We start from the raw sequence: 14,049 nt of genomic DNA, 5'->3' as shown, positions 1-14,049 counted from the left end.
CCCCGACCGGGCGGCCAGCTCATCCTCGCAGCCCCCGGCCCCGGACAGAGAACAGAGAACAGGGGTGTGAGATAAAAAAAAAAAGAAAAAAAAAAGAGACCCCATGCTTCACCTCACCCGCTCAAATGTAGTGTTGGTGTGTGTTGTTCTAAGGTGCTTTAAAACAGGGGTGCTTTAAAACAGGGGAGGGGCACCCTCCACAAGCTTGTGTCAGCTCGTCCCCTCCCTAGAGCCCTCAATGTCTATGTGCAACTTAAAATTGAGAAGTGGGCACTGGCACCAGAGGGAAGGCTGAATGAACAGACCGCCCTCCGGATGCCATTCAGTGTGCCCACCCCCAAGGCCCTATATGTATGTGTCATGTGACAGTAAGTAATGAGAATGTCTAAGCTGTAATGTGTGATTGAGATGCAGGTGGCCACGAGGAGACAGAGGAGTACCACCTCCCCCGCATCCCAGCGACACACCCGCACCTCAAAACCCTACCTATGTGTTGGTGTGATGGGGCGGGAGAAGTGAAGCCTTAGGGATGGGGAGGAAAGCATCAGAGGGGGCAAAATACCCCCCCCTTCGGAGCCAGCTCCCCCGCTGACCCCCATAGGCACCCCCGTTACCCCAAATCTGCCCAGGGCGGGGGGCCCAGGCCCATCCAGACCAGGGCCCATGGCAGCCCGGGGCAGCCCACCAGACCCCACAGCAGAGGAAAAACTACCCCACCCCATCACTCATTCAACTCCCAGACTACATAAGACAATAAGACACCCAGGTTAGGCCCGTTTTCCCTGCCTCTATTGGATCCCCCCCGCGGAGGCACCGATGCATCGAAGACCCCCACACCAGGGCCGGGCCCAAGCGCATGCACCAACCCATGCTCCCGGCGGCACACCAACCAGGACCCAAGCCCCCCAGGCCCAGCCGTAACCCCAACCGGGAGGCAGAGCGCCCCCAGAACCCCAAGCCCCCCCCGGACCAACCCCGGAATAGTGCAGCCGCCAGGCCGGCAACCTACGTCCGCCGGCACAGGCATCCCCAGTAGCGCCGCATGCAGCCGCCAGAAAAACAGCACCCAAGAGTCACCAATACCCCATCCAGGCCAAGATCGCAGCCCCAGCGCCGAACCACCCAAGAAACCCACCCCCAGGGAACTCCCAGATGCCCCAAGCCCATATGGCCACCCCAACCGCAAAAACCACAGCCGGACAGAATCAGGACCCCCACTCACACTAGGTGATGGAGCTGATCAAAGGAGTCCAGAGAGATTGATCTAATGTGGCAGCAGAAGCTGTGTCAAGACTAATATAATCCCACAAATGATTTCTATATTGGTTGATATTAAGATTATTTTTATTTTTCCAGTTCATGAGGACAGTCTTCTTAGCAATGCATAGGGCAGTGAAAGCCATGTGGATTGTGTTACCTTCTGTAGTGACACCATCTAGGTCGCCCAACAAGCAGACTGAAGGAGAGGCTGGAATAGAGCATTTAAGACACTTTGATAAATCTTCACAAATCCTGTACCAGTACCTCTGAACAGGTGGACAGAACCATAGAGCGTGGATGTAATTGTCAGGTGTATTGCCTTGACAGTGTGAGCAGTTGTTAGAAGCTGTAAGACCCATCCTGAACATCCGATGACCTGTGTAGTGCACTCTATGCAGGATTTTGTATTGTATTAATTGTAAACCAGGATTTCTAATCAGTTCAAAGGTTTTTAAACATATCTGAGACCAGAAATTATGGTCCCAGTTTACTGCTAGATCTGCCTCCCATTTTGCAATAGGAAGTGATACTGATTCATCTATTTTGGAAAGTGTCCTGTATATTTTAGACATTAATTTGGGGGTTTTGAGATTAAGAAAATCTGCCACACTTGGTGGTATTTGTAATTTGATATGATTAGATTTAAATTTCCCTTTTACAATAGATTTAATTTGTTGATATTCTAAAAATCTGTTTTTGTTAATCCCATATTGTTTAACTAATTTGTCAAAGGGAATAAAGTCTGTCCCTTCTAATATATGTTCCAGGTATTTAATACCTTTACAACTCCAATCTGTGAGGTTCATCATATTATTGTTTAGTAATATGTCAGGATTGTTCCAGATGGGGGTACGTTTGCATGGGATTAGTGAAGACTCAGTCATTTTTAGAAACTCCCACCATGCTGTCAGAGAAGAGCTGATACTGATGCTTTTGAAGCATACGTGTCGTTTGATGATCAAGCTAATGAATGGCAGATCCGAAATCTCTATATTATTGCATAATGCCTGTTCTACATCTAGCCAAGGCTCATCTAAGAGGGTGTGTTTTAACCACCCTGAAATGTGTTGAAGCCTGTTGGCTAAGAAATAGTGGTGAAAGTTAGGTAGATCTAGTCCTCCTTTATCCTTGGTCTTTTGTAGCGTTTTTAAGCTAATACGCGGGGGTTTACCTTTCCAAAGGAATTTAGAGATGGAGGAGTCCAGAGATCTAAACCAGTCAGGTGATGGTTTGCTCGGGATCATTGCAAATAAATAATTAATTCTTGGCAAAACCATCATTTTTATTGAGGCGACTCTTCCCATGAGTGATATGGGTAGAGACTTCCATCTGGTTAGATCATCTTCTACCGTCTTTAAAAGTGGGATGTGGTTTAATTTAATCAAATCTGTCAGCCTAGGAGAAACATTAATACCTAAATATTTAATATTTCCAGATTGCAGTGGAGTGGAGGAATTCTGGAAGGAGCAATTAATTGGAAGAACTGTTGATTTTAACCAGTTTATTGAATAATCTGAGACTCTTGAGAAAGAGTTTATTAATGTAATTACCTCAGAGAAAGTGGTTTGTGAATGCTGAAGAAAAAGTAACACATCATCTGCGTAAAGACTAACTTTATGTTCTACATTCTTGCATTTAATGCCTTTAATCACTGTAGCCTGTCTAATTGCTGCTGCTAGTGGTTCAATAAAAACTGCAAACAGTGAGGGGGAGAGGGGGCATCCCTGCCTGGTGCCCCTCTTAAGATAGAAGCTAGAGGATGTTTGGCCATTTGTCCTGACACATGCTGTTGGAGAGTTATATAATATTTTTAACCAGTTTATGAAAGAGTTTCCAAAACCAAATTTGTGTAAAGTTGCAAATAGAAAATTCCAGTTAACCCTATCAAAAGCTTTTTCTGCATCTAGAGACAATATTGTAATTTGAAGGTTTCTATTGCATGAATAGTCTATCAAGTTAAGTAACCTATGTGTATTTGTTGAGGAGTGCCTCCCTTTTATGAAACCAGTTTGGTCGGAATGAATTATGAGAGGGGTTATCTTCTCTATTCTTTTTGAGATAGCTTTGCAGATTATTTTAGTGTCCACATTAATAAGGGATATTGGACGATAGCTGGTAGGCAATACAGGGTCTTTGCCTGGTTTTAGCAAGAGACTAATGTTGGCAGAATTCATATTTGGTGGAAGTCTACCATTTTCCTTGGTTTCCTGCAACATTCTGTAGAATGTTGGTGACAGAATTACCCAGAATTCTTTATAGAATTCTGCTGGAAAGCCATCTGGACCTGGAGCCTTTTTATTGGGCATACTGTTCAAGGCTTCCTGAAGTTCATCTGATGTCAGTGGAGAATCCAATGTCATCGCTTGATTTTCTGATAATTTCGGAAGAGTTATATTGTCAAGAAATTGGTCAATTTCGTCTTTAGATGGGTTTATCTGTGGAGAATATAAAGATTTGTAAAAGTCCCTGAAAGTGTTGTTTATTCTTTCAGGGTCATATACTGTATCCCCAGTTAAATCTTTAACAGCACATATAGTTGTTTTTTCTTTATTTATTTTTAACTGGTTCGCTAGGAATTGACCTGATTTGTTACCATATTCAAATTCTTGCCAGCGAAGTCTTTGTGCTAAGAATTGGGTTTTTTTATTAATAATTTCATTTAATTCTAGTTTTGCTTTACGTATTTTTTTCAGCATTTCCTGTTCCTGGGAGGATACGTAGGCTTCTTCTAAAGTTTTTATAGTTTCTTCTAATTCCTGAATATATTTATTTTCTCTTTTCTTTTTATGCGATGAGAATGAGATTATTCTACCTCTCATCACAGCTTTGCCTGCTTCCCAGAGAACAGATGCTGATGTTCCAGGCAGGTCATTATAGTCTAAATATAAAGCCCACTCTTCTTTAAAATATTTAATAAAATCATCGTCTTTAAGCAATGATGTATTGAATCTCCAGTTATTACTTGGTGGAGTGGCCTTCTTATTTACTAGAGTTAAAGAAACAGCAGCATGATCGCTGACAGCTATAGGGTTTATCTCTGTGTCTGAAATGTCACTCAGCAGAGAGCTGCTGACTAGGAAATAATCCAGACGAGAGTAAGAGTGATGGACATGTGAGAAGAAAGTATATTCCCTACGGTTGGGGTGAAAAGAACGCCATGCATCGCAAAGTCCATAGTCGCTCATGTACTGTTTAACTATATTTGTGGATTCCCAATTGCGCTGAGTTCCAGCTGTACTCAGCCTGTCTATTTCTTTATTTAGTCCAAAGTTGAGGTCTCCCCCAAGAACAAATGCGCAATCTAGGTGTTCAGAGAGTGCGGTAAAAAAACCGTGAAAAAAAGAGGGGTCATCAACATTTGGACCATATATACTAACAATACATAACTTTTTGTCAAATATAGATAATTTAATGATTAGAAATCTACCTTCTGGATCTATAACTGTGTTGAGTACTGTGAAATTAACATTTTTATGTATTAAAATTGCTACCCCCCTTTGCCTAGAGTTATAGCAGGCTGAGAACACATTAGGAAACTCAGTTGTTTTAAGTTGATCTGTAGCTGTGGCAGATCTATGAGTCTCTTGTAATAAAACAACGTCTGCCTGTAGTTTTTTAAGCTGGTTAAATATTTTTAACCTCTTTTCTCTGGAGCCAGCTCCATTCACATTCCATGTGACAAACCTCAGTGCGCCCATAGATGTGTGTGTGTAGCTAATGCTGTTCGCTGCGTGTGATGCTCAAATGAATAAGATATGAGCGGGCGTACGCGCTTGTATGCGAGTATGTCCTTCATGTCTGTGTGCGCTGTAAGGTCGGAGTGGTTGCGTTGACGCTGAATGTATATGTACATGGTCGTGCCGTGCAGATGTGTGATATAGGGTGTTGTGTGTGTGTATGTGTAGTAAAGCAGGTGATCGGTGCAGTGAAAGGAGTTAGAAGTAAGAAAGATATACAAAGAAGCAAGCAGAGAGGGATGCAAGTAAAAACTTGAAAGAAACAAAAACATTGCAACAACATTTAAACGCTGCGGAGACTGACGGTATCGTGTTTGTTATGATATCATATTAAATTAGCGAATTGACATAAATAGTTAGAGGTAAATGGAAGAACAAGCGAGGAAAGAGGAAAGAAAAAAAAAGAAAAATATAACGGATTCTTATCTGGAGTGGTGTTAATATAACCACGGAGTGGTACTGAGGTTACGGTAAAGCTGCCCGTCCACGTAGAGCCGGTCCACGGCGATGACAGCTCGGGAGCCCTTTTGGATAAGACTGCGTCGGATTGGGAACAGAATTTTGCGTCGCTCCAGGATTTCTTTGGGGAACTGGTCGTTTACGCTGAAGTCGGTTCCTTTCAGCTCCCTGCCGCGACTCTTCACCTGCTCTTTCTGCTTGAAGTATCCAAATTTGGCCACAATAGGACGCGGCCTCGGGGCTCCAGGTTTCTTCGCTCCCATCCGATGGACTCTTTCGAAGCAGATGTTTTCCACGGTGTCTTCCGGAAGTTTCAGGTATGTCTTGATAAAGGTTTTAACCGTAGTTTCTACGTCCTCTTCGGCAGATTCCGAGATGCCCGAAAACACCAGGTTATCTCTCATGCTACGGGCCTGGAGATCGATAATAGTCTCTTTTATTTTTTTATTTTCTTCACTTATACGAGTCACATTCTCAGTTAGAGACTTGACCGAGTCCCGTAGTGATGCGTTTTCAGCAGCAAGTGTTTCCACCTGCTGCTGGCTGAATTCCAGTGATTCCCTCAGGGATTTGAATTCACGGTGCAGGATCTCGACCAGGGACAACCTCGCGTCGAAGCTGGATAACCGCTTGTCGATTGAATCCAGGATGTCGGTAAAGCTTTTACCTGTCGGCGATGTTGTTTCAGGCGAGTCTGTCGGGCGACTTCTTTTGGAAGACGGCGTCTCGCTTTTGGCTGGGGAACATGCATTTTGGTTTTTCTTCATGACTATAACGTCGAAGCACCAGTCGATGTATTCCTGAAGAGTTTCCAAATTTTCCTCGTTGTCCTCGCTGTTCATTCAGTTTTTCTGCCAAGTCTCCAGCGTCTGACGTCACCTACAGCATTTCCGGTCATCCATCTATCTATCTATCTATCTATCTATCTATCTATCTATCTATCTATCTATCTATCTATCTATCTATCTATCTATCTATCTATCTGTCTGTCTGTCTGTCTGTCTGTCTGTCTGTCTGTCTGTCTGTCTGTCTGTCTGTCTGTCTGTCTGTCTGTCTAGCTATTTTTATCAGGCTTTTTTTCTTATTTGTTCCTCCCAGCCAACTTTCTCATTCTTTTAACACTCTCTTTCTCTCTGTTTGTTTTTCTCTTTCACTCTATCTCAGCGGAAGTGAGTGGATGTGTTTACTGTGTCTTAGGGCTCATTTCATTCATTAATGGTTGAACACACACAAACACACACATACATGCAAGAGGAAAATTCTGTTTTTCATCTGAGTCTATTCTTTTCCCTTTTTTGTCTTATTTTTGGAAATTTAGGCCTTTGCTAACTTTAAAATGGACAACAAGAAACATAAATCCCCCCCCCCCCCCCTCTCACATACACACACACACACACACACACACACACTTGTAACCTCTGTCTCTCTCATGGGTTTGATTAATGCCTCTGCATCTGTAGTCTAGCATGTTCTGCCTGATGACTGTGCCAGACACACACACACTGTGTATGCCAGGGGGACTGGACTCTACAGGACAGAAAGACATCCGCCAGGCAGCTGGCTAGTTCCTGGGGCTTCACACACAAACACTCACTTTACCTGTCCAGCTCACTCACACATTCATTTTTTAGGCTTTAACACAACCCTCCTTGTCTTTGCTGTCACGCTGGTGTAAATATAACTGAACTGCTCTGGCAATCTGGGACACACACACAAAGAGACACAGGTCTAATATGTGAGCATGGCCCTGTTGTTAGACAGTGTGATACATATTTTTTTCTTGACTATAATTAATGCATTTGTGCATTATATCTGCATTTATGAATTTTGCATACACATTTTACCCAATGCATCTTACTCTGTATTCAAGGTATAAATGTTATCAGTTAATGCATTCTCTAAAATTAAAACCCATGACCTTGGCATTGCTGGCACCATGCTTTACTATTTGAGCAACAAGATATGGAATGATATTAATGGCACACACACACACACACACACACACACACACACACACCAAACATGCAATACATGCAACAAACACACAATAAACATAAAGCACTTAAGTTAACCATGTAGTGAAATCACTTAGACGTGCATGTAACAAATCAACAAACTGCAAATCAGCTAAGCAAATGCACACACTAAAAATATGCATGGCTGATTTGAATGTTTTTTTGCATGCATGTGCTGCATGTTTATTTGCTGAGTGCATCTGTGTGTGCATGTGTGATTGGTTGTTTCGTATGTTTATGTTTTGTTGATTGCATGTGTATTATTTGAATGATTGTGTGTTTCAGATTTGGATGTTTGTTGCTTGGTATTTGTTGTATGCATGCATTGCATGTTTGTTGCATGGTCATTGTGTGTATTTGCATGGCTGATTTGCATATTTGTTGTATGCACATGGGTGCGGTTTGCATGACTGATTGTTGCATATTTGCTGGGTGCATGTGTGTTTGTTGCATGTTTGGTGTATGTATTTGCATGGCATGATAGATTTGTTGCATTTGTGTTTGTATGTGTGATTTTTGAATTGTATGTTTATGTATTTGTTACATGTGTGTGATTTGCATGATTGACTTTTGTTTTGGGTTTGGCTGATTGTTGCATGATGTGCTGCTTGTTTGTTAAACATACAAAGTGTTTTGTATTTGCATGGCTTTATTTGGCTGTATTTGTTGCATGCATGTGGGTATGATTTGCATCACTGATTTGTTTCATTTTCACTGTTTGCTGCATGCATGCATTTCATGTTAATGTGTATTTGCATGGATGGCTTGCATGTGTGTTGTATGCATGTGCGTCTATGTGATTTGAATGATTGAATAGTTTGTGTGCTTATGCATCGATGTGTATGTCTTGCAAGTTTTAGGTTTGTGTATTTGCAACACATGCATGCACCAAAAACTGAAACACAAAGTCATGCAAACCATACAAACATGTATGCAATACACAAACAAATAAATTATGTAAATTCACTTAGCCATGTCAGTATGCATGCACTCAACAAACAGACAGACATGCACACTTACACATACTCTTCATCATGCTGTGTTGAAATATAGTATTCACTTACACAAATGAAACGGAAAATACAGAGAGAACACAATCATGTCACACTGATGAAGACAAAGCTCCTTGTGCGTGCGTGTGTGTGCAGGCGTATCCGTGCCGTCATACTCACTAAAGTAATTAGTGCGCGAGTTCGCTTTGCACCAGCTAACGGGTATATCCACTGGCATTCTGCCATGGCACGACATTCGTTACGACAATTAGCACCAATCACGGGGGAGAGAAGTCCACCTCATGCACACACCTTCTCTAGAAGCACAACACATGCTCTCCCTGGAGTCTGTCTCTCTCTCTCATTTTGACAGCCAGGTGTAATGACGAAGAAATTATTCTGTTAAATGAGGTGTGTTTAAGCCCAGTACACACAGAGACTGCTCTACTTCCTGTTGGCCTTTATGGATTTAGCCAGCATGCTAAAAATGACCACAAGTGCGACTGTTTAAAATCTAGAGTGCTATGACGCACACTTACATGCATATGCAACATTTTAATATACCTTCATTCACAAAAAAATGCACACAATATGGGTGGAAATTGTGAATTAAAATGTTGTGCTTGCTCTTGCAGTCCAGCACTGTGCTGGTTATATGTAACTGTGTTACACCGTTTCATCACATGTTTGGCCATGTTTGGAGTAGGACACACACTTTAGAAGCAAACAAATCAAACATATACATCCAATAAATATGCAGCATTTAAAAATGTGTCTTCAGTGTCACATGATCATTCAAAAATCATTCTAATATGTGACCCTGGACCACAAAACCAGTCATAAGGGTCAATTTTTCGAAATTGAGATTTATACATTATCTGAAAGCTCAATAAATAAGCTTTCCATTGATGTATGGTTTGTTAGGACAATATTTGGGCGAGATACAACTGTTTGAAAATCTGGAATCTGAGGGTGCAAAAACAAAATCTAAATAGTGAGAAAATCGCCTTTAAAGTTGTTCAAATTAAGTTCTTAGCAATGCAAATTACTAATCAAAAATTAAGTTTTGATTTATTTACAGTGAGAAATTTACTAAATATCTTCATGGAACATGATCTTTACTTAATGTCCTAATGTTTTTTAGCATAAAAGAAAAATCTATAATTTTGACGCATACAGTGTATTTTTGGTTATTGCTACAAACAGGGACTTAAGACTGGTTTTGTAGTCCAGGGTCACAAATGCTGATTTGCTGATCAAGAAACATTTCTTATCATTATCAATATTGAAAACAGTTGTGCTGCTCAATATTTTTGGGAAACTGTGATGTATTATTTCAGGATTCATTGTAAATGTCTTACCTGTCACTTTTAGTGTATTAATTTATTCAAACAAATAAACAAACCCCCCCCAAACTTTTGTACAGTAGTGTGCATAATGCAAGTTACACACAATAATACATTTACGTAGAATGCAATGAAATCATAAGTAACCCCAATTGTTTTAGTTGTTGGGCTGTGTTTGCATAGCTTCATGTAGCTAGCAGCTTTTTCAAGAGATTAGATCTGTCTGTCAGACACAGAATGACAAATAGTGATGTATATCAGACTCTTTCACTCATGCTACGACTTGTTTTGTTCCCCGAAGCCAACTTTCTCATTGTTTCTGACACTCTTTCTCTCTGATTCTTCTTTTATGTTTAGGCAGCTTTGTGTAGCTAGCCACATTTTGTTAGTTTATATGGTAGCTAACAATTTTTTATTTTATTCTGAAGTAGCATGTCTTCAATTTAGCTGCATAAAATTATGATTAGCTTGTAGCTTAGCATCTCAATTAGCTTCCTCAAACCACACAAATGTTTGTTCTCCTGTATATACGTGAGGCGGTCGAGGGTTTGTCTGTATTTGAACATTGGCAAAAGACATTCCATCCTCGTCTTTGTTGTTTTTAGACTGTGACGGCGGGATTAGCCGTGTTGATGGGCCACACACATCACTCACACACACTTCACCAGTCGCTGTCATCCGGCTGTGTACCTTAAGTGTTTTCCTTCCCTCCTCTCATTTCGTCTGTCCTTTTCCATAGCTCTTTCTCAGTTGACATCTGTCAACGCTAGGCATTAGTATTACCTGACCACTGTGTTTTAGCGCTTCTTTTTGTATCATTGTATCACTCTATTATCCCTCTCTCTCTCTTCCTTCTCCTCCATTTCATTCAAAGCTCACACCTCCTCACAGTTCTTAATTCTGTATTCTTGTCTTTTTCCGTACATCTTTGTGCCCCCCCCCCCCTCCTTTTTCAATCTCCTATTCATGCAGTCCATGAAACACTTCCCTGAATGGCTTCTCTTGAAATGTTTTATTTACGTTCTTTCATCCCCTGTTTCATCTCTATAGGCAGCGGCCATTTCAGTTATTTCTGTAGCCTAATGCATCCTGTCTCTCTCTGTCTAGACGACTATAAATCAGAGCTGAGGGAGCAGTTGCCGCTGATTGCGGGCTCAGCCGCGGCTGGAGTGGTCTTCATTGTGTCTCTGGTGGCCATATCTATAGTCTGTAGCAGGTGAGTTGGCCATTATGGAACCAGACGCATGACTGCTGCATGTGCTCACGAGGATGAAAAGCCTTGAAGACTAGCTGAATGTGTTCCTGGTTCATGCTTTTACTTAGAGTGAAATTTAATATACCAAGTCATCAGCAATGGAGCCATCTACGAATATGTATCGATAATTTGGTCGGTGGTACAAACAGAAACATTGACAAATCAGATATTTAATCTAAAATGTGTAACGTGTTATAAATTATATACTCTACTATTCAAAAGTAGGAGGTCTTTAATATTGTGAAATATTACTACAATTAAAAATAACTTTTCTGTTTTTATATTTTTTTAAATGTAGTTTATTTTTATGAGAGTAAAGCTGAATTTTCAGCATCATTACTACAGTCTTCAGTGTCACATGATCCTTCATAAATCATTATAATATGCTGATTTGATGCTCAAGAAACATTTCACATTATATATTAGCATTTATTTGAAAAGGAAATATTTTGTAACGCTATGATTGTCTTTACTGTCACTTTTGATCAATTTAATGCATCCTGGCTGAATAAAAGCATGAAAAGTACTTATTGACCCCGAACTTTTGAACAGTACTATTTTTATACATTTAGTATTAAACATTTTAGTACATATTAATCATAAATAGTACATATTTTAATTATATATTGATTATGTAATATCAATGTAGGTTTATTTACTTTTCTAGCATTTGTACATATTCTAGCAATGGGAAATGTTTACCATTGTAAACATTTCATATTGAACAACATATAACTTTTTTTTTATTTTCAGTGATTTGTTCATGCCATATTTCAAATCTCATTGGTTGGAAGATAGCAACTAGCTCTCCTCAAAACACAAACTCATACTGTTGAATTGGTCTTTATCGGAGTCGGTTCTTTGCTGTAGGGTAACGTTAATGATGGGTGAGGCGATGCAATTCCTGTAAACAGTAAGCAATTCAAGCTTTTAATAAAAGGAATAGGATAACAAAAGGCCTTTACAAACCACCAGACACAACTACATCCAAACGAACCCGACAAAAAGTTTTGTCTTCTAACTTTACTTTTGGTCAGATAGAAATGTAGATCACAATGCCTTTTATTTTTATTTTTTCTATTATTGTGGTATCAAATATTGAATAAAACACCCCTACATTACACACAAAATCACAACAAACTGTGATTGTTCAACTTGACATGTCAGTTAGACAGTCTCTGACTGTTCTTTGCCAGAATAAACTGTGATTTGAACTAGACTTTACTTCCTTGTCGGAAACTCATAACATGACTCTATAATACAGACTCTGTTCCGACATATTCCAGCCAGCTGAGCAATGCTATGCTGCACATATAGCCTATATTAAATAACCCCCATATATAACATACATGAAATTATCCCTTAGCAGATCTATCCAGGTGGAGCTGGGGAAGGTGGAGGGTTTCTGAAACGCTGTTCAACTGCCACAGCCAATTATTTGAATGTTGAGCAGCAAACTCACTGATGTGAAAAGGAACCAATCAGCTACGCCATGTGAATAATCATGTGATTATATCAGATTGAGTTACATGTAGAACCTATCAGCCTGCCCCATCTAGAGTTTCATGACAGAATTTATATTTGTATTGTATTGTGTAATGTACTTGTATTTCTTAATTTTATTTTCTCTCCCCCTCTTTCCTTCAAAGGAAACGAGCTTACAGTAAAGAGGCCGTGTACAGTGACAAACTTCAGCACTACAGCACCGGAAGAGGTGAGCAAACCCCTTATATTATTGAGACCGTTGACGCTGACGGACATCTTTGTTATACACTCAGCTCTACCTCTTCCTCTGGTGCAATCCCATCCTGAAATGGGTTTTTAATAAAAGAGAAAGCAAACATATAGGAAAACAAGGCGAGAGATGTGAGGTTACAGGAAAAGCCGCGGGATGCGGTGTAATGGTGGAAAGGAACGAGGGATCGCTTCAGGCCTGTGCACTTTTAAGAAGCAGACACTGAAAAGCTTCCTAACCGTATGTATCCCGTAGCCCTGCGAGAAGCTTCAGGCTCATTAGGAAGTGAGAACTCTCTCTCTCTCTCTCTCTCTCTGTCTCCTTGTAAGCAACCTCTCCGAGGATTCGGTGGGCGATCTGTGAAGCTAAATTTAATTAACATAAGTGCAGACGAAAAAGTAAACAAATGATGTGACAGCCAGACTCACACATCAAACAGACAATTTAGAAAGAAGAAAAGAGAGCAGAGACTGTGAGAACATGATCTCGTTGTCAGGAGAAATGTTCAGATAATTACTGTATCAGAATTTATTCAGTCTTGAATGTCAATGCATATGAGCTAAAACAAAGTGAAGGACACTTTAGTATGAATATAATTGGCGAAAATGTCACAGCCATTCTTGGGTTTCCCAACATTAGCATTATTAAAACTTTTTTTAAGGTAGTGTGGAGTTGGTGTCTGCATACAAAAGTGAACTTCTTCAAGACTTTCAAAGTTATTCCAGCTGGACATTAAAGAATTACCTTCAGCACCAAGGACAGATTCTCTTTACCAAAAATGTTATCGTAGTCTGTATGTAAATTTTTTTTTAAAAAGTATTGTAAAATCATACTTTATATAGGAAATACTTTCAGATAGTCAAAAGTTTCTTATTTATTTATGTTTTATTGACAATGGCTGTCTTTTTACTGTAGCATTTATGACTATAACTATGGTATTTGAGTAAAACTGGTTACCATGATCTATCTGTCTGTCTGTCTGTCTGTTGTTTTATCATTCTATCGTTCTATCTATCATAATGTGTATATATATATATATATATATATATATTACTGTGTATATATACTGTGTGTATATATATATATATATATATATATATATACCACTCTCTCTCTCTCTCTCTCTCTCTCTCTGTCTCTCTATAATGAGCACCCTAAGGAGCTAAAATACTTAAATTGCTGTGAATGGAGAAAAATGAATGCTGGACATAAAATGGAAAATATTGATTTAAAGCGTAATAGAACCTTGC

General features: G+C 39.9%; 1 protein-coding gene across 1 annotated transcript in view; it reads left to right on the top strand.

Annotated features, from left to right (window-relative positions):
- LOC306846228 (ephrin type-B receptor 1-B-like) overlaps positions 1–14,049 on the top strand; it is a gene marked incomplete at its 5' end in the record, with an annotated part of 266,880 nt that overhangs the window by 231,002 nt on the left and 21,829 nt on the right. The window contains 2 exons of the mRNA XM_079379447.1: positions 10,917–11,025; positions 12,714–12,778. Coding sequence (XP_079235573.1) covers positions 10,917–11,025; positions 12,714–12,778 — 174 coding nt within the window. The remainder of the gene's footprint in view (positions 1–10,916; positions 11,026–12,713; positions 12,779–14,049) is intronic.

This window comes from Barbus barbus (assembly GCF_936440315.1).
Source record: "Barbus barbus genome assembly, chromosome: 26".
Taxonomy (NCBI): Eukaryota; Metazoa; Chordata; class Actinopteri; order Cypriniformes; family Cyprinidae; genus Barbus; species Barbus barbus.
This window is presented reverse-complemented; position numbering and strand designations above follow the sequence as displayed.